The 23,631-nt window shown below is 43.9% G+C and overlaps 1 protein-coding gene across 2 annotated transcripts in view; it reads left to right on the forward strand.

The window, feature by feature from the left end:
* Window positions 1-273: 273 nt before the first annotated feature.
* The window catches only part of RUBCN (rubicon autophagy regulator), a 58,493-nt gene continuing 35,135 nt past the window's right edge, over window positions 274-23,631 (forward strand). The window contains exons 1-5 of one of the 2 annotated variants that reach the window (XM_077290214.1): window positions 274-413; window positions 11,487-11,640; window positions 12,984-13,067; window positions 19,589-19,745; window positions 21,643-21,749. In XM_077290214.1, coding sequence (XP_077146329.1) covers window positions 376-413; window positions 11,487-11,640; window positions 12,984-13,067; window positions 19,589-19,745; window positions 21,643-21,749 — 540 coding nt within the window. In that variant the 5' untranslated portion in view covers window positions 274-375. The remainder of the gene's footprint in view (window positions 414-11,486; window positions 11,641-12,983; window positions 13,068-19,588; window positions 19,746-21,642; window positions 21,750-23,631) is intronic. The other variant, XM_077290213.1, reaches the window with a different exon arrangement.

Raw genomic sequence — 23,631 nt, forward strand, 5'->3', positions numbered from 1 at the left:
AGAATAGACTGAGCTCAAGATGGAGGCAGCTGAACTGCAGAGCTGCTTCCCCATATAGGAAAACTGGGAACACCAGGTTCTGCCTCAGCTCCAACGTCAATGGAAACTTGAGAAGAATAGAGGTAGAGGAGACAGGACGTTGTAGCGTCCCATCCGTGCTATCTCCACAAAGGTCACGTGCACCCAGGCACCCCCTGCAGGCAGACATGTGCGCAGCACACGCTTCACCAGTGGTGGCTCATGGTACTTGTAGTCTTCATGTGTGCCGGAAGTAGGACGCTCGAGTGGTGTGGGCGTGGCTTGGGCAGGGCTGGTTTGTGTTTTGAGGTGTGAGTGTGAGATGGAAAGTGTCTGCACTCTGCACCGGGCACGGACATGGAGATCAGCGGCCTGCACCGAGAAGTACCCGCGGGGTAAGGCACTGCATCTGATTGTGGGGGCGGTGACATATGAGGGGATCAGTCAGAGGTGGGGGAGCAGTGACAGATGGGGTAGGGGGCACTGATATGAGGGGATCGCTATCATACGGAGTCACTGATAAATGAGGGGTTACTGAGAGGTGTGGGGTCAGTGTTAGATGGGATGGGATGGGGGGGGGGGGTGTCACTGATTTGAAGGGACCGCTAATGTATACGGAGTCACTGATGAGGGTTACTGAGAGGTAGGGGGTCAGTGACAGATGGGGATCATTAATATGTACGGAGTCACTGGTAAATGAGGGGTTACTGGCGCTCAGCAGATATGGGACGCCATAATAATGATAGAGGACTGGACACGTCTGCATTGTGACGGTTGTTTGTCGTTTTCCCCATTTTTCCCATCAGAACAATTGACCCATTGGTGGAACCCAGTAGGCCCCATTATTGGTGTGCTGGGCTGGTGCCACTGGTGTCCATGGAGCAGTGGATCACACAGACTGTGGCTGGATGGTGTCAGCGGCCGCTCTGTGCCAACCCGGCATTAGACGATCTGTCATAGATCTCGGCATGAAAACAACTGAAATGCACAGACCTGTCAGTCAGTCAATATCAGGTGGTTGGGGCAGACCCCCACACTCCCACCTTTCAGCTGGTATCCTCTGTAGGAGCTGACATGCAGTACCTGGAGCTGCCACCTCACAGTAGATGGCGCTGTTCTGCTCTGTTCAATGTTAACATCCAGCCCCACTGAAGCTTGTAACAGATGATCTTTTGGGGGGAAGGGGGGGGTGCAGGTGTCAGACCTCCACCGATTTGATGTTCATGACCTACCCTAAAGATTGGTGATCAATATCATAGCTGGCAGACCCCTTGATAGGGGTGGTCTAATCTCTTTGGCCTGCATTGTGCACCCCCCTGAGCCGCAAGCAGAGGTAGCCTTGCCTCTGCGCTATCAGGAGAGCACAAGGTCACTGACGTGTTGGCGCAGAGGTTGTCACTGTTGTGCTCCTAAGATAATGTGCAGGGCGACGAGCAGTAAACTATGGAGTGAAAAGTTCCTCTGTCCCGCATGTCCCCCTATGGTTCCCGCTGCCCCACAGATGGCTGGATGGGTGACATTCCTCACCTCCTGCTCATGCTTGCCTTGCTCTAACTAGGTCACATTAACACCTTGTGGGTTTGGCGGCTTTTATTGCACATCACTCAGTAGTCGGTTGATCACAATCTCGGAGTTATGTAATAGATGTTCGGTGAGACAGCCGCCGGGTGTGCTAGCCTCTGTGTCCGTGCATAGACATGGGGTGGCGGTGTATACTGCTCTCGCCTGTCCAACGGAGAGTAGAAATAAAGACCTAGTGTGGTGATTGCCGCCGTCATGCTGTGTAACATTACTCTAATAAGTGCCATGCGAGCGTTCGCTCCTCCAGTGCCTGTTTGCCGCCCTCAGCCGGGTATTTTTCTTCTGCAGTAAATGATTAGTACTCGCGATGTAAGGCCTAGTTGTAGATCTGTGGGCGTTAGTCACAATTGTCAGCGGCCCGTGTGCCCATCTCCTCGATGGGGGTCTGCAAGGGACCTCAGGGGGCAGCTTGTCTCCTATGAGACTGATGCTGAAACCCAACATGTCTGATTCTTCTCTCCCTGCATCTGTTGGAGGGACAGTCTGCACCCCCCATCAGATAGTCACACAGGCTAGCCAAAATTGGGGGTTCAACCTATATGCATGGGGGTCTTTAGGTAAGGAGACTGATGACGGATGTGTTGTTGAATGTAATGAAATGTCATATTTAATTCGTAGTCTAATTAGCTTATCTCTCATGCAGGAAAATGTACGTTTTATTTGCGTGCTTTCCTCATACTTTTGAATGAGATGAGAAAAATCTGCGAGTAAAACACAGGAGTTTCCATTGCGGTTCTGCAGCAGAGAATCCGCACAGAACTGGTGCTGGGGTGATGGTGGGCGTCTGGCCGGCTCCTCCTTTTGTCGGGCCTTGTTCCCACCATGATCTTTGTGTGCACTTTTGCTTTTGATGTTGCGTATTTTTGCTGCATTTTACAGCAGTAAAAACAGTTCCAGCAAAGTGGAGGGAACGACTAGAAATCTCAGGCCCGCTGTTTTTTCTTTACGCAGCATAAACTGCTGTGCTTGTTTCAGATCCACAATGTGTCCATTTCTCCTGCGGGTCCACTGAGCTTTATGTGCACATTTCCCCACAGACTTCCATTAGATGTGGAAAGTCCACAGGTAAAAATCGCACAATCATCTTTAGCCCCATTTCCGCAGTGGAAACGCATTAAAAAAAAAAAACCTGCATGTAATCTGCATAGGATTGCATCAATAAAGTTTCAATAAAATATCAGGACGTATCAAAAACAAAGCAGGACACCCCAAAAAGAGACAAAAACCGTCGCATTAAGAAGCACAATGAAAAAAACGCAAGTGACCGAAGTTACATAATAGGTGCAGAAATTCTGCAATGTCAGAAACTCATTGTGGGAATGTAGCTGTGCATGGATAACAGTACCTGCAGACCCCAGTCAGACCCCCACCAATCATTTCTCATCTATCCTGTCTGGCTGCTAACTTGTTTTCACGGGACAGCCCCTCTAAATCCTGAGGGCGGGCTCAGTGAGCAGCATGTGTCCTCGCTGAGGACTTGTGTCCTATATTGAGCTCGGGGTGATGCACCCATTTACTACACAGTCATATTTTAGTCATGTACACGGTCCTCCATAGCAGTGCATGATGCGCAGACATGGGAGCGGCCTTATTACTGGTGTGTAGGTCATCCATGATGGGACGATGTGAGAACATAGTATATAAATAGCAGCCGGTGTCTCCAGTCCTGAGAATGTGTAATGGCGGCTCCTTGGCCTGATAAGCCAGGCTGTAAAAGGATGTCACAGATAATCCAGTCACAGCAACCTTTGCTCCCTACGTCACGGCCATCGCTCTCTGCCGTGTACTGCTGCGCTCTTCTGAGGGCGACATTACAGATTTGTGCTGTGCAACAAAAGCAGTATCTTACAGTTCAGCAAAGTATTAGAAGTCCCATACACACTGTGCTTTTTTTACGCAGCGTAAACTGACCTGTGGTGCTTGTGTGAAAGCGGCAACACCTCACTTTCTCTTGTGGGTATGTTGAGTTTTCTGTGTGGATTTTTACCACAGACTTAAATTACTTGCGGAAACTCCTGAGGTAAAAAGCGCTCATACTTCCTTAGCGCGACTCCGCTGAAGATGCACACTAAAAACGCAGCTAATCCGTATAGCAATTACATTTTTTCAAAGCCAAACATCAGGAAGTATCAAAAACAAAGCAGCTTTATTTAAAACACAAGTAATCTAAGGCTATGTGCACACCTTGAGTAAATGGACGCAGACATTTCCTGAAGCATGTTTTTCCTGAAAAGCTAAAAGATGCTGTGTGCACATACCCTGGAGGAGAAGGAAAAACTCCTAAAAATGTAGAATTTTCCGCAACTGTTTCCTCTTGAAATAGTTGTCTGATTTGTCTATCTCAAACATCTCCATGGCGGGGTGGTTGCCCACGTTGCATCTTCGTGCATGCATCCGGAACTGTGCCCACTGGCCCTATAATTTGGATGCCATTGGGCATCAAGCATGGTTGGCAGAGTTCTGGACGCCTCCAAGAAGAAGCACTCGGAAGTCTAGAAATGTGATGTGGCCTCGATGCGGTTCATAGTGATGACGTGGTGGTTTTCTAGCAGCTTTCATGCAAAATCATCCAATCTTTTATATTCCCTTTAAGTGGATTAATAGAATCAGAAAATGAGTTGTAGTTTCAATCAAGTTTTTTTTTTTTTTTAGAGTCATAGGCTCTGATTTGTGATGACCGGCATTGATCACTCCAGTCTTGGCGTGTTGGAGAAGCTCGTGACCCCTCCTAATTAATAAAGTGGCGTGCAGCGCCATGTACTCCAGTCAGGGATTAGAGTAAATTAGGTGGGCTATGGCGTCACGCCCCTGCCCCTTCCCTGCTCCACACACTTGGGTACAGCTGGGCAAGACTAACATGAAAATACCAAAGCAGAATTTTTTTGTGCAACTCCTATGTTGCGTAAAAAACTAGCAATTTATAAAAAGCGACTTATGCCAGAATTGTAGCGCAAACGCTTTGGTGAATCATGACCGTACTTCTGGTCCTTTAAGGAAGTTTTCAGCAAGACTCCTTTTCAGCAGAGGCAGGATTACAATAACTGATAACTCCCCTGCAAGCAGCTGATGACACAGGATCCACCAATCACAGTATATGATGTCACAGCTTTCACGATCACTTTTACCCAGGCTCATGGCCACAGAAGGCCCATTCATACAATAAAAGACACCAGAGACAATAGGTGGAAGTAAAGGCCGTGTCATTTATTTTGAGTAACTTTAAGAACCATAAAACACATTTCAATTTCTTTAAATTAATAACTCTTAAATAACTGAAAGTTTAACCACTATACCACCAATCCACCCAACGGGCGATTTTCCTAGCAAAATAAATGAACACGACAGGGTAGTCCATAAATAGGGGAGGGTGGGCGGGAGCTTCAGTTTCTTCAGAATAACCGCTGACTGAAGAGAATTCAAACTGTAGGGCTTTTTATATCAACAGAAAAAGCCCGCCAAAACCGTAACCACCAATGAAATTCTTTTAAATTTCACCGCCAAAATAAAACAAACCAGTTTAAACCTGCTCTTGGCAACCAGCCAAAACATTACCTCAGCCAAATATTTATATAATAAATTTCCTTCAGGGCCTGTGATGCCATGAGACCCCCCCTATAATGTAAAATTATGGACGGGGGGGGGGGCTAACATTAGATGCTTCTATATAAAAGATAGTTGGGGGCAATTGTGGCTATGTACATGATATTAATAAAAAGTATGAGACTAGAAAAGCCCCAGTAGCCAGATTGAAAATGACAAAAGGATTGGATCGGTGGAAGTTCAGGTTCTGGTGGATGACCCAAACATTTTAGAAAAAATGGACTTCCCTAGAACACTGTACCATGTGTGGTACTGCCCCGGTGCTGCCGGGACCAACAGCCAGTCGATGACCAGCGGCTCTGAAGGGGTTGTCCCGTCTACACTGGCAGAGCTGCAGTCCTAATGATTGGCTGCCATGCTACCGCTATGACGTCAGACACCAGGAAGGGGAGTACAGTTATTTGTTACTTTAACAGACTGCAGCCGGGGCAGAACTGCATTCACGCAACGTGACACAAACTAATGCTGTCCTTTTCTCTCAGACAGCCCACACACCCATAGTTACAGTGATCCATACACAGATCAGTTTTTGTGTCCGGTCCGTGAGACACGTAGCAAGTCCTATTTCAGTCATTAAAGTCTGTGAGGATCCGTGTAAAATGGATGTCACACATGAAACAGACTTGGTACTTCAGTTTACCATACAAGTTTGATCTGTTTTCAACTGATACACTAAAGGGGGTGTCCACTACTAGGACAGCCCCTTCTTGAACTAAATGTTTGACCCTGGTGTCAGCACTCGCGGTCCCGAGAGTACCGTGTGATTGTTTTGACATGTGGTGCCTGGCGCCCAACCTGGCGTCCCTGGCCCCGTGCGGATTGAACATGAAGAGGAAGTTGGGGATCAGCTGCAGCCTGGACATCCTCTTCATGTTCTATTTGTATGAAAGTGGGGCCAGAGCTCCTGGACCACGAGTGCGGACACCGCAGGAACGGCGCCATCATGGGAGGTGGGTATAGGTTTTTTTATTTTATTGAGGCCAAACATTTAGCTCAAGAAAGGGTTGTCCTAAGAGTGGAAAGCCCCTTTAAGAATCAGGGGATAAATAGTTCACACAGTCTCCTTGCTTCAGTGACAAAACCAAGAAATGGACATAGATACAAAACAGAAGACACATCAGAGAAAAACAGTTCTTTTTACATGGATGTAAAAATTCACATGGGCATGTGTAGCCACTTACATAGGCCGTAGATCAGGGAATGATGGCACCCGACTATCTTCCAGTCTAAATAAGCTGGTAAGACTCAGCAGTACGTGGATGCTTGCTGCCGATAACGTGATGTTTTCTGGCCACAGAACAATTGTACCACTGATAGGATTGTGGTTGGCCGGTCTAAACAGGACAATAAACCACCGATAAACCGAATAAATAGAGGTGCTAACATCATGACCGCCAAACAAGGAAACCAAGCTGCCCGAAATGTTCTGTGTGAGCCTGAAGATCTTCTCTACATGCTGCCATACAAGGTTCCTCACAAGTGGGCTGAAAATGTGCTTGCACTTCACGCACGACAGCACGCTGGGTTCACTTAGTTTTTAGCTTCTGATGCTATTTTCATCCACCACGGCTGACTGACTTCCCAAGGTGAAGCCTACAGTGAAGGCAGGAGTGCTGCTGTGATGCCTCATTAATCTGGCTGCAGCTCAGCAGGCCGGGCGGATCCATGGATGCTGCATTGGATGACAGAACACTCGGACTCTTTTTGGCACTTTGGTTCTCTGCTTTCTTATCACTTTGTTACTTGTGCATTTTCCTTATTGATGCAGTAACGGAAGCGTGTATCCAGGAGACATGCCTGGCTAACCACAGCCCCAGCTGCTGCACATCAAATGGGCAGAAAAAAGTCCCACTGTATTATGAGGAAGGGGCTGTGCAGTTACAAAGATGTACTTTACAGAAAGGTGTACGCTATGGCCAAGTATGAGGCCCACCCATGAGCCCCAACTCCTATTTTAGTCAGCCGCTGAGAGGGCCAGTGTCCTAGCTACTCTACGAGAGACCCGCTGTCAGACTCCTCTGGCAACTGCTCATCTCTAGAGAACGAAAGGATCGACATTCCGAAACCAGACAAGCAAGATCCTTATTTCTCTATACATCATCTGTCCTGGGAGAATTGGGATGCCCCCATACAAATGAGACTGTTGGCTCAGCCAACCAAAACCCGCAGGTTCGTCCAATATTGGTCTAATGTGTGTGGTGTACTTTGTGTGGGCTGTGGGTTCACTTCATGTATTCTTATGAGAGTAACATTAAGGGCTCGTGCATGTGACAGTATTATCGATTCGACTGTGATCCAACTGAACATCTGATCGCACTCAGACCAATGTTATGCTATGGGGCCGTGCACGTAAGATTTTTTTTTTGTCCTTAAACAGAACTTGTCTGGTAAAAAAATAAATAAAATAAAATAAAAAATTGCAGCATGCCCGAGTTTGATACGATATTCGAATCACACTCGACCAGACCAGTCAACAAAGCAGATAAAGACAAAACACACGGCACTCAAGGATCCTGTGTGGTGCCCAAGTCAGGTTTCCAGCCCGTCAATCCAATAGTAATAAGTCACTTGGCACTCAAATGGTTTCTTTCAGATGAAAAAAGTGAACATCCCATTTATTTGTGCATCCAGTTCAAAGATTATTTAAACGTTTTCGGTCAAATCACAAGACCTTCATCAGAAATATCTTTAACAAAACTGGAAGCATAGGACAATGAGGTATATGAGCCTAGGCAACCCGGGATGGAAAGCGCACCTGGAGCCCCCGGGATCACTCCACACAGCGTGACGGACCGGACGTCTATGAGTGCCATATGCAGCGGCGGATACACGCCCTCCCTCTCTCTTCAAGGATCTGAGACGCTCCAGGTGCGCTTTCCATCCCGGGTTGCCTAGGCTCATATACCTCATTGTCCTATGCTTCCAGTTTTGTTAAAGATATTTCTGATGAAGGTCTTGTGATTTGACCGAAAACGTTTAAATAATCTTTGAACTGGATGCACAAATAAATGGGATGTTCACTTTTTTCATCGGGTCATTCCATGTCAAGTGAACCAATGATTTTTACCACTATATTTTTAATTCTTTTGAGATTTTGGTATTTGGTAATAGTTTGTCAGAGAATGCAAAATGTGAAGAAAAAAAAATTCTAGATATTTTTTTTTATTTTTTATTGATTTTCAAAGTTCGGAAAAAGTGTGAATTTCGGTGTTGCCTGCCCTTACATTTCTCCCCATAACTCAGGCTAGAAAAGAGATAGAGAAACAAAATAAACACCATTCTACTCAGAACTGTACATGCTTTCACCAGATATGTCACAAGAGTATCTTTGATAATATTTTACCTATGTGAACGCAAGCGCAAAACTTTAAAACCCATTTCCGAAAAAAAACGTTTAATTTAAATATTTCAAAAACTGCACATGTGCCTGTTATGCTCCTAGCCACTTCTGCACCAAAATACAAGCTGGGATCGTGATGGGATCATATTTTAAAAAATAAAAATATTACAGTGTCAGTTCAAAAATCTTGATTTCAGGTCTGTTCAGCCTGTGGTGTAGAAGTGTGGGGTCTAGATTTACCAAATAATCCATGATTGTTAGATATTCCTGTATTATTTTATTATGTTACCACATAGAAGCAGGAGAGGACAGAGGAGAAGCTTTGTTAGGGCTGAGGATGACCAGGGGTAGACGGTGACTGCAGAGCAGATGACAGGCCGGCAGCTCCGGCCTCCACAGGCCAGATTCACACCAAGTCTTATCACCCAGGCAACTCCTCAAATGGAGGGAGAAAAATACTCTTAACATCCAGTTCATGTATTGTACAGGAATCAGAACCCATCACAGGGACTCAGCAATACCGGACTGTCATCCCATGTAGTGGAAATAAAGACAGTGACGTCCATGACGTGGTAGAAGGCGGCACAAGATCGGCAATGGATGACACAACTGCCTATGTGACCTGTGAATATAATTAGCACTGACGGCTACTGGACTCTCCAAAGATTGTGAAAATGAAGACGTAGAAAGGACTTTTCTGCACCTTCTGGTCCAGCGCCGTCCTTTGTGTATCCAAGAAAATCAGACATTGTAAAAGTGAACAAAAAACAGATATAACTCAGGTGGAGCCGAGCACCATGACAGCCGCACATACTCTGACACAGAAGGAAACGGCCATTGCTAGTGAGCACTTATGGGCAAGATGACATTTCATCCGCTAGAAGGGACACATTGATGATAGAAGACCAGTGCAAAAGCCTACTACTAATTGTTTGATTAGTTCATATTTTATAGTACGAGGATTTAACTACTGTACTATTCTTCTTAAACACTTCAGAAATGACATGTTTAGTGATATAGTAGAAAAAAAATTGTTCCATGTATAAATAGGTGGTAAAAATATTGGTTCTTTTAATCTTGTTTTTAACATAATTAGGATGAGACTGTATTTAGAAAATCACACTTGAGGATGTGATCACGTTTTTTCTTTTGGCTTGTTCAATGAATTCAGGTTGAAAATGCTGAGCCAGTTGTTATGATGATTAAGATGTATTTATTCTGGCACTTCGGTATTTGTTTTTTGTGTTTCTTTATTGTTACATATAAATGCTGAATGCAATAAGTTGTAATTTGAAAAGAAAAAGGGAAGAAGCTCACACAAACATAAAATCAGATGATTCAAGGCTTAAAAAAAAATACAAATTTGATAGGTCCCAAGATGAATCCCTGTACAAATATAAACAAGGACACAAGTAACACACATGCATGTTTTCACAATTTTAAAACATACGTTTTTTTCAGAATTGCGCATCAAAATGTTTAATTTGATTTCACCAAAACAAAATATAAAGAAACATAGTCTTGTGACATATCAAATGAAAGCCGGTACCGTTCTGAGAAAAATGATGCCTCTCCCACCTCTATATCTTAATGATAGCCCAAGATATGATAAAAAATGTAAAGCCATACCAGGCCAAAATCTGTGCTTTTTTAAAACTTTAAAAATCTGTAAAAAATTAACTGATGAAGAAAAAAATTCTAAACTTTTAATTTGTAATTACGGTAACTAAAGTTGTACTTCATAAAAACAAAAAATAAAAAAAATCTAAAGACGTCAGGTAAAAACAATATTCATATTTGGATCACTTGATATGGAATGACCCCATCTGAAATAAACCATTTGAGTGCCAAGTGACTTATTACTATCAGTCAACAAAGCAATTTTACTCATACAGAACCATTAATTCCACAGTTCTTCACATACATTATCAACACCATCCCCATTGGGGCTCATAATCTATATTCCCTATCTCGGTCTTTGGAGTGTTAGAGGAAACTGGAGGAAACCCTCGCAAACACAGGGAGAACATACAAACTCCTTGCAGATGTCCTTGGTGGGATCTGAACTCAGGACCCCAGTTCTGCAAGGCTGCAGTGCTAACCACTGAGCCACTGTGCTGCCCCTCTTTATCTTATCATCTGAGAGAATCGGATCCAATTTCATAATCGAACTCTGAGCAGAGTTGGATCATAGTGTGATTTGCACAATTGACCCGATTCTCTTGGATGAGCGAAAATACAGTCGCCTGCATCTGCCCTTGGGATTGAAAATGAAGAGGAACTGACTTCTCACCTCACAATTCAGTAAGTCATTGTCCAGGTCAAAAAGGACCAAAGCAGAGCCGATAATTCAGGAAACCCACCGGCAGACAATATAAAGTTACTGCTATTTCCCTTATATACATTACAGATAGACCATACGTTTTCTGTTTGTGCTTTTTGACGCCATACTTTGGGGTTTTCACCTTATTTTCAGACCTAAAAACTCAAACCAAACTCCAGGGAAAGGCGAGAATTGGCCTGTTGTATTGGATTTCCATTGACCGATATCTGCAGACCTTCGTCTGCAGACCTTCGTCACAGACACTTGACCGAGCTGCCTTCCACATGTCAGATATGCAGTAAGCAGCTGGCATTTGTATTTTCGCCCTGACTTCACACCCGTAGATTCTGTAGAAGACCTTCAGATGAGTGACTAAGTCATATTGCATGACTCATTAAAGGGTTGATTGTGACTTGTAGGATCGCTACTTCCAACAGGTGGCGCTATAGAGTTTAAGTCCTCTTTTTCTCAGAAGAGGCAATTTGCATATTACATTTCTAGCGACGTTAGTTGCTCAGAAATTGTTGTGGTCAGCCAGGGTTTCTCTAGGTTCCTGTGCAGCTTGGCTTTTTTCCTTTGTTCTTACTCATGATGATAAAACGCGTTTGTGCCAATCTTCAACAGGGATGAGCACTGGTGGCTCCTGGACAATCTGAAAACCACCGTGGAAGGTCTGGTATCGGGCAACAGCCGAAATGTGTGGTCGAAGTATGGTGGTCTTCAGAGACTTTGCCGAGACATGAGCAGCATCCTTCAGCATGGACTTATGTGTGATCAGGTAATATCGCGTCCCTTAAACATAATAATGGAACAATGCTATCCCATCTGTCTGGATGGAATCTAGATAAAATGGGGTACTGATCTGGTGTGCCAGGTGTAACCATGACTAGTGTGCTAGTGCAGAACGGAGCAGTACTCGGGAATTGTTAGGCTAGGGTCACACTAGAGTTCAGCATTCAATGATACTGTTCAGTGATGGGACAAGTGTGAACCTAGCTTCACAACTATATCGCCAGCGAAATCTTAATGGGGTTACTCCAAGAGAAACCTTATGTCCATGGCTGCTATATCGCATCGTGGAAAGGGAGCTTGGGTGACACAGGGAGCTTTCTCACGCTTTCTAACCACTTAAAATGAATCTGTCACCAGGTTTTTGCCACCTAATCTGAGAGCAACATAGTGTAGAGAGAGATCTTGATTCCAGTGCTGTCACTTACTGGGCTGCTTGCTGTAGTTTAGATAAAATCACAGTTTTATCAGCAGGAGATTATCACCAGAGGACTGTTAAATAGTAAACTTGCCATGTAAGCCTCCATATTCATGAGCTCTGTATATCCCCACACCACCCCTGATTGTCAGCTTTCTGCCTATATACAGTGTACAAAGACTGCTGCCAAGCAATGATGTGGGCGCGTTATACAGAGCTCAGCATTCAGGGAACTGGTTGATCTGCAGCAGAGAAGATCGTGATTTTAGCAAAACTGCAGCAAGCAGCCCAATAAGTGACACATAGCAAAAACCTAGTGACAAATTCCCTTTAACCCCTTCACCACATTTGCATATATATACGGCGCATGTCGTGTCTCCCCTTTTGATGTGGGTTCCGGCACTTTTCCGCTGATTTGATCAGCTGACATGTGTCCCTTAACATCTGCGGGTGGAATCTCGATCCACCTGCGGCTGTTACCATGTTAAATACCGCTGTGAATCTCTGACAGCAGCATTTAACATGCACTCGCTGGAAGCGTGTCACAAACCCCACCCGTGTCACATGACCATGGGTCGCCGATGGGTTGGCAAGACAATCCGGGGTCTGCAGGAGACCCCTGTGGTTGTCATAGCCAATTTTCTATGAGCGCCACCCAGTGGCTGGTTAGGCAATCCCTGCTTGTGTTGCTGCTGTCTAACATCCGTGAATCATGCAGCCGCGGGGACTCAAGCTTGTTATCCGACTATCTTGTACGTGCTCTTATCACACCTGAGCATGCTCAGATGATACGCTATCCGAGCATGCTCAGATGATACGTTATCCGAGTACGTTCGCTCTTCACTACTTCTTAGCCCAGCACCAGCTCCAGACTGCAGCCATTAGATGGATGTTATCCCATTGTTTTGTTTCAGGTCTACAACAAGCAGCAGAACTACTGGAATTTTGTGAAGAGCAGCCCACGACTCTTCCCTGGATCGTCTCCTCAGGTGGAGCAGGTAAGAATAAAGCAATATGTTACCTGAGCAGATGGTCACAAATGTTGGTGTCCACAGTTCACCAGATGCTATTCTTATGTGTATAGAATAATTATAATAGAAGTCATCCACATGTAGTCCAAAGTATATTTATTATAATGATCCATATTATACTCCTGAATTTTACCTGTGTTTCTTAACCCTTTCCCGACATCAGATGTAATAGTGCTTCCTATGGCAGGCCCTCATGGATGGGAGCGGTCTCAGGAGCTGAGCCTGCATCATATGCTACAGATGCCGGTTGTAGCAGCAGCAACCAGAGCTTTCTCTGACAGCTGCTGTTTAACCATTTAAATGATACGATTGCCGATAGTTGCACACACCATCTCTCCTCAGCCCCCTGCGATCACTTAGGATTACAGGATGCCAATGGGTTGTTAAGGTGCCATCGGCCTGCTAAAAGCCCTGATGGCTGCCATCTTTGTCTTCCTGAGAAGTCTAGCTTGGGCCGGAGCTTCATACGAGTGCCATTTTGTCTATATACTACAATACAATAGTTCAGCAGTATATAGAACAATCATATGATCACAGATTCAGGTCCCCTGAGGGGATTAGAACTTCTGCTATGGGGCCCCATGACTTCTCTGTACGCCCCTGCCCCAACCCACCACCATGTCACTGGACTTGGAATTTCTTTCCACATTTTTCAGCACGTTATATAATGAAGTTGAGTGGTCAATGCAACGTTGTGCAGACATGTCTGATAATGATATGAGTGTTGTATCAAACTCTGCAATTAAAGTCTATGGGTCCATGTAAAATATTGGCTGCACTCGGATGCCATCCTTGTGCTCTCTGTTTTTCACTGACTGAGCGGAAAATGTGGAGAAAATGTGTTTTTTTTTTTTTGTTATTAGTGGAAAAAAAGCTGCTGAAAATCTGATGGCACTATTGAAAATCACCAAGGGTACGTTCCCACGATCAGTGCTACTAGCTTTCTGGACACAGCGTATTTTCGCTGTATCCAAAACGCTGCATTTACAGTACAAGCAAATAGATGGGATTAATACAAATATATTCAAATAAACTATTTTTCTGTTTCTTTTCATTACTGGGTTAGTAATGGGGGTGTGTGATAGACACCTCTCCATTACTAACACCAGGGTTTGAAGGCAAATGTGATTTTTGACAGATCACAGCTGTCATCAACCCCATCTCCCATTACCCCAATTGCCACTTCACCAGGGAAGTCTGGAAGTGTCGGGCAAAGCGCTCGGGCTCCTGAGGGCTGGTATTTTTAGGCTGGTGAGGGCACAATATCCATGGCTCTTCCCAGCCTGATAATATAAGCTCGAAGCTGTCTGCTTTATCTTTGCTGGTTATGAAAAATAGGTGGGAACCGCACATCGTTTTTTTTTTTATTACCAAGTACTGTAAACACATCCAAGGCACAAATTATCTGACTGATATCTATTTATCTATCCACCCCATATTTAGCTAACATACCAAAGAGAGACAAAAACGCATTCGTCACAAAATGTCAAAATGATGCGGAAATTCAGCTTCATTAAAACTGATCGTGGGAACGGACCCCAAGGCCTCATTCACGTGTCTGTTACTTTACACCAGTGTTTGTATGCCAAAACCAGGAATGGAGCTTAGAGAAAACTGAAGATTTACACCTGTTCTGTGTTTTGGAGACACTTCTGGTTTTTCCATACAAATACTGATGTGTGAATAAGGCCTAATGAAACGTGGTCCTTTTTTCTCCTACGTCGAAGAACTGATGTCTGAATGAGCCCTTATTGACTCCTCAATTAGAGATTGTCAGTATGATTTATTAAACTGGTGGTAAGGTTATAAGTCATGGAACAACAAGAAAAATGATTTTATACTCAGGCCAGCACTGAGAAAATAAATCTTTGATGTTGCCTCGCAAAATTAGCCTGGAAGTGCATTAAAGGGAACCTGTCATGTAAAAAAAAAAAAAAAAACGCTATTAACCTGCAGATATGGGCCTCATCTACAGGTTAATAATGTTATATTTTTACATGGCAGGTTCCCTTTAAGGACATGTCAGTACAGTTAATCACACCCCAATGCACTGCCAGGCTAATTAACATGTGGCTTCATCTCTCAGCGCACATCAAATTATTACAACACAACCATACCACAAGATAAAATATTACAATTGTTCTGGTTGTTTTTAAAGTGAATGAGGCTGAATTACAACCTACAGTTTTTGCTTTGCTTTTGGGTCATTCTATGTCAAGTGGACCAGTGGTCCCCACTCGACCTTCTCAGATTTTGCTGAAAATTTATAAGGATGTACATGTATGTTTGAAAAGAGGTTCTGTAAATTTTTAGGGCCAGATCTCAAATACATTGGGCACTGTTGACCTTTCACTGGAGGTTCCACCAAGCCTGTGGCTTCAGCTAAGAGGATTTTGCAAACTTTGGCACATAGCCATTAGAGTTCTATACTGGCTATGATGCTGAAATTTGGCATACTAGCTCAACTTTTGCTGCTAAACACGATAAAATTATTACCGGCTATGACAAAACAATATTTCGGCCGCAATTTTGTGTCAAAGTAGCTTGAAAAACGCGTCGCATAAAATTTATGCCAAACTTTGCCCATATATAACTCAAGACCAAAAACCAATAGTAACTGGTGATTTGCCCTGTACACCAAACATCTACATGACTTTGCATTGCTGCAATATCACGGTCAAAGCATATGTATTTGTGGAAATATTCACACCCACATATGATGAAAAACTTAAAAAAAAAACGAATTTTACCTATTTTTAGGTCACATTTCTCAAAAAGGGTACCCCTAAAATATATTAATTCTGATATCATTAGAAAGAGCACATTTTTCTCTACAAGGATCATTGGGGTTTTTTTGGAGTCTCTCAGTTTAAGAAATGAAAAATGCCACTGAACATGGTGTTATTTATTAATACGCAATGAATGGTAACTGCACTATTCAAACCCTTGCGTTGGTCCATGGTGGTTATACCACAACCAATTCCCTAAGAATTGGTATTATAATCCTATTAAGAATTGTAATAATGCTGTCTATCGAGAATTGGCAGCCCCATCGCCTAGGAGCCGTGGCCGATAGCCGTGCAAGGCGAGCTCGGGCGGTCTCTTTATCGCAGGTTCCGAAGCCTGAGGGTGGGTGTCTTTGCCTAAGAACCCAAGCCTAATATTGGGTATCTTTTGTTGGTTCCCAAGCCATAATGTTCAGTCTAAGTGGTCTGGAATTGTTGCTGAATTTGCAACATAATCGGTTCAGAGAAGCTGTATTGTCGGCCCATTGCTGTTGCAGCTGTGCTGAAATTATTGCAATGATTGACTGCTCGGGAATCCAGCATGTATCATTTCTCACAGGCCAGTGAAAGAAGTTAGCTGGTCCATGAGGATGCATAAAATTTATTAATGCATCATGCTTGTCGACTGAAATTTCAGAAATATTTCCAATCCACCAGTTCATATCGTAAATGCAGGCAATGTATTGCCCTGGCTGGAGGTTAGCAATTGGCACAAAAGGCATTTCTGATCTGACAGATCTATCTACATGGGCAATGAAAGATGATGGGTCATTTGACACCCTTGAAATGCAAATCTTTTTTTGTCATCAATTGGCACAAACTGGTGATTTTCTCTTGTTCCAGCAATCGTATGTCCATCTTTGAACCTTTCCTCTTGAACTACCCGTATTTCGTCAATTTTTTCTTTTGGAACAAAAAAAAAACTTGATTCCATGCAGTTGCTCGTTGCAAAAGTTGAATAAATCCACCGGGTTCAGTATTTGGTTTTCAGTTGGGCGTTGGAAGACTGGCACGAGCTGCCAACCTCTTTGCTGTCCCTCCAATCCCATCACAGGGCGACTTTCCATGACTAGTACCAAAAAAATTCCATTCAACGCTGATATTGAAATCAGCATTGTGGTGGCACAAGTAGAGAAAATTTTTGAAATTTTTGTACTGGGCTGCAGATCCATCGCTGAAGTAGTGGATATGACGAATCCCATAGATGAGTCTTGAGATACTCCACAACTACTGTTAAGAAAGTGTGGACTGCAACCGTGTCATGTTGTGAGCAATCACTGATTATGCACAAGCTGATGTTCTGCACAGCTTCACCATTTAACTCCTTGAAGTAAATTACACATGGGTGTACTGCAGCTTGACTATTTTCCCAGTGAAAACCTTGAATGGCATCTTGAACAATAAATGAGTAATTTTCAGCAAAGTCCATAAGGATCACAAGCTCTCCAGGTCTCAGATTTTCCTTCAACGATTTCAGATATCAACTTTGATGCTTGGCGATGTAGTGATGGCTACAAAGTTTAGAAATTTTCAAAACCAATTCTTCAATTAAATCTTCTATAGCCAGTTGTTTCGTGTCTCGATCAGTGTGAATCCATTGTTTGAACTCAATAATATCTTCAGGGTCCCTGTTGACAAACACATTGACTAGAAATTCTTTTAAAACTTCAGGACCCGGGCATTTATCACAACGGCCAAGCATACAGTCCTTGGATTCAATTCCACAGACCATTTTGCATATGAGCTCTTTGTAGTCATCATTGATTGGGCATGCTGCAAGCATTAGTTTGACATTTTGGTGAATGGTACACACAAACGGAATGTGTTCCAGCAGATCCAACGGTTACGCACCACTTTGGCCGAAGCTCACACAACTTGGAAAATCCAATTTCAGGGCCATTCCGATCCCGATAGGCAACAAACATTTCCCTCATATTGCTCAGTAATAGTCACTTTTGCATCTGCTTTTTTTCTCCTGCTATTCGCACTGATACATAGTCTTTTTTACCAGGGCACATTCGACTGAATTCATCATCCTCAAAAAATGCCTGCACCTTTTTCTTCACTTCCTCGGAAACTTTCTTGCCACACTTGATTCTAGGTAAGGCTAAGATCCCATGTTCACATTTAAGCTTTCGAGCTTGTTTGACCATTCGTTCAGAGACACCGAATTCGTCTGATATAGTCTTAATGGACCAACTTTTAGGTGCCAATGTCAAGATTTGGACCTTTTTGGACAGCAATGGGCCGACAATACAGCTTCTGTGAACCAATTATGTTGCAAATTCAGCAACAATTCCAGACCACTTAGACTGAACATTATGGCTTGGGAACCAACAAAAGATACCCAATATTAGGCTTGGGATCCTAGGCAAAGACACCCACCCTCAGGCTTCGGAACCTGCGATAAAGATACCGCCCGAGGCTCGCCTTGCACGGCTATCGGCCATGGCTCCTAGGCGATGGGGCTGCAAATTCTCGAAATACAGCATTATTACAACTCTTAATAGGATTATAATACCAATTCTTAGGGAATTGGTTGTGGTATAACCACCATGGACCAACGCAAGGGTTTGAATAGTGCAGTTACCATTCATTGCGTATTAATAAATAACACCATGTTCAGTGGCATTTTTCATTTCTTAAACTGAGAGACTCCAAAAAAAACCCCAATGATCCTTGTAGAGAAAAATGTGCTCTTTCTAATGATATCAGAATTAATATATTTTAGGGGTACCCTTTTTGAGAAATTTGACCTAAAAATAGGTAAAATTCGTTTTTTTTAAGTTTTTCATCATATGTGGGTGTGAATATTTCCACAAATACATATGCTTTGACCGTGATATTGCACCAATGCAAAGTCATGTAGATGTTTGGTGTACAGGGCAAATCACCAGTTACTATTGGTTTTTGGTCTTGAGTTATATATGGGCAAAGTTTGGCATAAATTTTATGCGACGCGTTTTTCAAGCTACTTTGACACAAAATTGTGGCCGAAATATTGTTTTGTCATAGCCGGTAATAATTTTATCGTGTTTAGCAGCAAAAGTTGAGCTAGTATGCCAAATTTCAGCATCATAGCCAGTATAGAACTCTAATGGCTATGTGCCAAAGTTTGCAAAATCCTCTTAGCTGAAGCCACAGGCTTGGTGGAACCTCCAGTGAAAGGTCAGCAGTGCCCAATGTATTTGAGATCTGGCCCTAAAAATTTACAGAACCTCTTTTCAAACATACATGTACATCCTTATAAATTTTCAGCAAAATCGGAGAAGGTCGAGTGGGGACGATTTTTAAAACTGGTCCACTTGATGTGGAATGACCCTTTTGGAAGAAAGCAGCCAAGATGGGCAAGTCTATTTGTTTCTGAAGGTGATGGCTTCCCGTCCATCGTTCGCCTAAGGTAGCCAATCTGTGGCCTACGTGGTGACGCTTACATGTACAACTTATGACTGATGAGGCCAGTGATTGACAGCAGCGGTCACATAAATGATTGCTAAGGTGTCATCACTGGCAGTACTAGCTGTATTGAAGCTGCAGGGGTGTCTGGAGACAAAGCGTGTTTCTTTATTCTATCCTCTACTCCTCGGCTAGTTCAAAGAATTTGGTCATTCTTATAGGATGAAAGTCATCACAACCCTCAAAGTTTAAGGCAGAGAAGTGATTTTTCTGTGTCTGAAAAGGTTTCTTTGCTTCTTTATCTAGTTTCTCCTATACTGTGAAAACAGCCAGAGGAATGGCGATGGAACCTGTGAGGACAGCGGCAAGTTATGGTTACAGCATAGCCTGCAATTTCACAGTCTCTCGGCACAACTCAAGGTCCTTCTTGGTAACCGACAGTACACCAAGAAGTTCTACTCCGGTAATAAGCCTGGTATCGTAGTACCTCCCTGGGTCTCCACCTGTGATCAGTCTGCCACCTTCCACCAACTTGGTCAGCAAGGAGTTTCTCCAGATTTCTAGCCTCACTTCGCCCCTCCCAGTCATCTCGGCAGCTCCACACATATTTATGTCCTTCAGCTCCCGGGATGTAGGCTAATATGAGATGCTTATTGGCATGGACTGAGTCTAGCTTTCTGCATTGGTTTCTGCCAGCAGAGACTGATGGAGGAGCAACCAGGACTATTATACGTGATAAGACCAGTGTTGCTGGGTCACTGATTTTGATATTAGGTGGAATCATTATTTGTATCTATTAGAGTATACAGTATATACTGTGCACAGTTCCCATGGAGGACAAGCTGCGGTAACTTTCAGACATCTATATACAGCACAGTTTCCCACTTATGGTGCCTCTACCATAGGAACTCTCATTTCGTGATTATAAACCTGTTTAAATAGGTCACCAACTACCCAAGAAAAGCAGAAAATGCTTGCTCAAAAATTCATTCTCGGCAGCACATCAACCTCTGTAAGCGGAGCCTGTGCTGCCGAGAACCATGACAGGCTATGCAATTAACAATCATTCTGTGCCCATGGGATCGTGGTCGGCCTTCCTATAAAGGTGATATAACCACTGCCAATTGGCTTAAGAGTAGCCAATTGAGGATCATTTAATGCCCATGGTTGGCCAGTGTAAATTCAGCCTTTTCTTGTGGCAAGTAGTATTGTGTGGGTTTGGTGACATCTTCAACTTGCTTAACTGTTCACAATAACAGAAATTTTGACGATGGGTGTCCAAACTTTTTCATGCCACTGTAGAAGATAAGTGCCTTTCTTTTTCTCTGTGAAGATGAAGGCTCTTCATAGAGAAAGAAATCAACACTGATTTTTCTAGTAAGGCTGAATGCCCATGTCTGTGAAACACGTGCAGTACTCGGATTGCAAAACATGGTCCGACAACTGGGTCTCCTGACCTGAGCTCATTTCTATAGGCGTATATGAATACCGTATATTTTGGATTATAAGACTCACTCCCCCACCCTCAATCCAAATTGTAGCTGCGGTGGAGCTGGGTTCCATGGTCGCTGCTGCAAAAAGCTTCTGGTGGAGGAAGGAGTGGGGCGATGCTGCAGGCCCCAGGCTGGTAGGATAGGGTGTTCAACAATGTGGTGGCTTGGACGACATTTTGTGACAGCCTGAGCCCCGCACTTTCCATATTCATTATTGTGGTGGACTCCGGGAAAATGTTCACCAGAGGCGGCGCATGCACACACTGGGATCTCGGCTCCCAATACCTCAGTTGCACATGCGCTGCCTATGGTGGACATTTTCCCCGAGTCCACCACAATAAAAAGTATGTAAGGTGCCAGGCTTTCACAAAATGTTGATGGAGCCCCAGCATCGCCGAACACCCCGTCCTTTTCCTGGGATGGCCGCCATTCACAGAGTGGACAGGTGAGCTGAAAAATACTTTATGTACTCACCCCGTCCTACCAGCCTGAGGCCTGCAGCATCTCCCCCAGTTTCTGCAGCAGCGACCCTCCTCCGTCACCCTTCAGGGAAGCTACCGTGAAAGATTATAACACGCACCAACATTTTTATTAAAAAAAAAAATGTTTTTCTATTTTCCTCCCCAAAATTTAGGGTGCGTCTTGTAATCCACAGAATACAGTAACTTGTCTCGGGTCAAGAGAACCAAGGGTCGGGTCAGGTATTGCGATCCAGCACAGCCCGTGCCTCACGGACTTTTTAATTTGGCCTTGCTGTATACACGTAGGTTATGCATAATAGTGGTTCAAGCAGTCAAGATAAACTGGTGAAAAATGTTAAATGTCCCAAGTAATGTAACCGTACACTATATTTTCTCACCCCTGAAGATTCTGCCTTTCTGATGAGTGACATTCATGTCACAGCCATGTTTCAGTGTCTGGAAGCTGTTGAACAGAATAACCCTAGACTACTAGCACAAATTGACCCATCAGTGGTGAGCATACCGATCTGTCTGTATCTAGCTACAGCTGCAATCAAAAGTATTCAACCCCAATTCCAAATAAGGCCCCTTTCACACATCAGTTTTTTGCTATCAGTCGCAATCCGTCGAATTTTGAAAAAAAATAACGGAACCTGCAACTGAATGCCGCTGGATCCATTTTTTTCTCATAGACTTATATTAGCGATGGATGGCCTCACGTTTCATCTGTCGTTTGCCGGATCCGTCTAAAATTGTTTGGCCGGAGACAACAGACAAAGTAATGTTTTTTGTGTACGTCGAAAAAATGGACAACAACGGATCCGTCGCTGTCCATCGTTTGCTCGAATGGAAGCCTATGGGCGGTGGATCCGTCAAATGACGGAATCCGTCAACCGATTCCGTTTTTTTAAACTGAGCATGCTCTGATTTTATTTTTTTTTATTTTTAGGATCTAATTAGCCAGATCCGCTAGTCGGATCCAGTGAAAAAACGGATCCGTCGCATCAGTTTAATCTGCGACTGATCCGTCGAGCCAACGGATTGTGACTGATGGCAAAAAACGGATGTGTGAAAGGGGCCTTAAGTTTAATAGTAGTAATGAGCGAGCGTGCTCGGAAAAGGCATTATCCGAGCATGTTCGGTGCTAACCAAGTGTCTTTTGAGTACTCAAAAAATATGTTCTAGTCCTCACGGCTGCATGTCTCGGGGCTGTAAGACCGTTTGTTGGGCAATCCTTGCATGTCTCGCGTCTGTTGAACAGCCGTGAGACATGCAGGCGCGGGGACTCAAACATATTATTCGAACATATTATTCGAGCACGCCAAAGTCAAGCAGTTAGTAAATATGAGCATGTTCGAATAACACCTTATCTGAGCATGTTCACTCATCACTTTTTACTAGCCACAGTTAGAAATTTTGTGCTGTTTGCAATTATCCAATTTGAAATGGCTTAGCACAGCTAATATAACAAGTTGTTCCTCCAAAATCAATGCAAAATGTCAGTTTTAATGAACACTGCAGTTTCAGAATTATTCAGCTCCTTCATGGCGAGTCTTTACTAGAGCACTTTAGCTGTTATAACCTGATACAAACGTGATGCGTGACTGTTATAACCTGATAAAAATGTGATGCATTGCTAGACACCAGCTTCTGGAAGTGAGAAATCATAGGCCATACCTCATGGGCGATATCTACCAGTCGACTAATATTTTTTGGTTTGTGACTTTGAGGTATGCTTGGGATCATTGTCCTGTTGGAAGGTCCATTAATGTCCAAGCATCAGCTTTCCCCACAGAAGACATGACATTTTCTCTTTATGTCAGGATTTCTACCTTTCGCACTAATGGTTTCCAATTCCAGGGGAAGCAAAGCAGCCCCAGATCATCTGAGCTTTTGCCATGCTTCCCTGTAGGCACGGTGTTTTACTCTGTCGCCTCATTGGGGGACACAGGATCATGGGTGTTATGCTGCTGTCCACTAGGAGGCGACACTATGCATAATCTGAAAAAGATTAACTGTGGCTCCTCCTCTGCAGTATACACCCCTGGATGGCGTCAGCCTTCTCCAATTTTTGCTTAGTGTCGCATAGGAGGCACACCTAAGATTTTTTACTCCGTTTTTTTCCGACGGATTACAGATGAAGAAAAGTGGGTCTCCTGTGAGACTCCCGGCATGGCTCCTTCCTCGGCCCCCTATTACGGGGTGCCCGGTTGAAGTGGAGATGGCTATTCCCCATGCCGCTCCTTCTCCAGTCACTCGGGTGCTGGTTCGAAGTCGAGACCCCCCCCCCCCCTCCTTCCCCAATTCCTTTTGGTTACTGGGTTGAGCTCGAGGCGAGGATAAAGGCCCCTGAAGGTGTGACAACAGCACCCTCCCTAAACCCCTCTGGGGGTAT

The sequence above is a fragment of the Ranitomeya variabilis genome, chromosome 2 (genome assembly GCF_051348905.1).
Source record: "Ranitomeya variabilis isolate aRanVar5 chromosome 2, aRanVar5.hap1, whole genome shotgun sequence".
NCBI lineage: Eukaryota > Metazoa > Chordata > Amphibia > Anura > Dendrobatidae > Ranitomeya > Ranitomeya variabilis.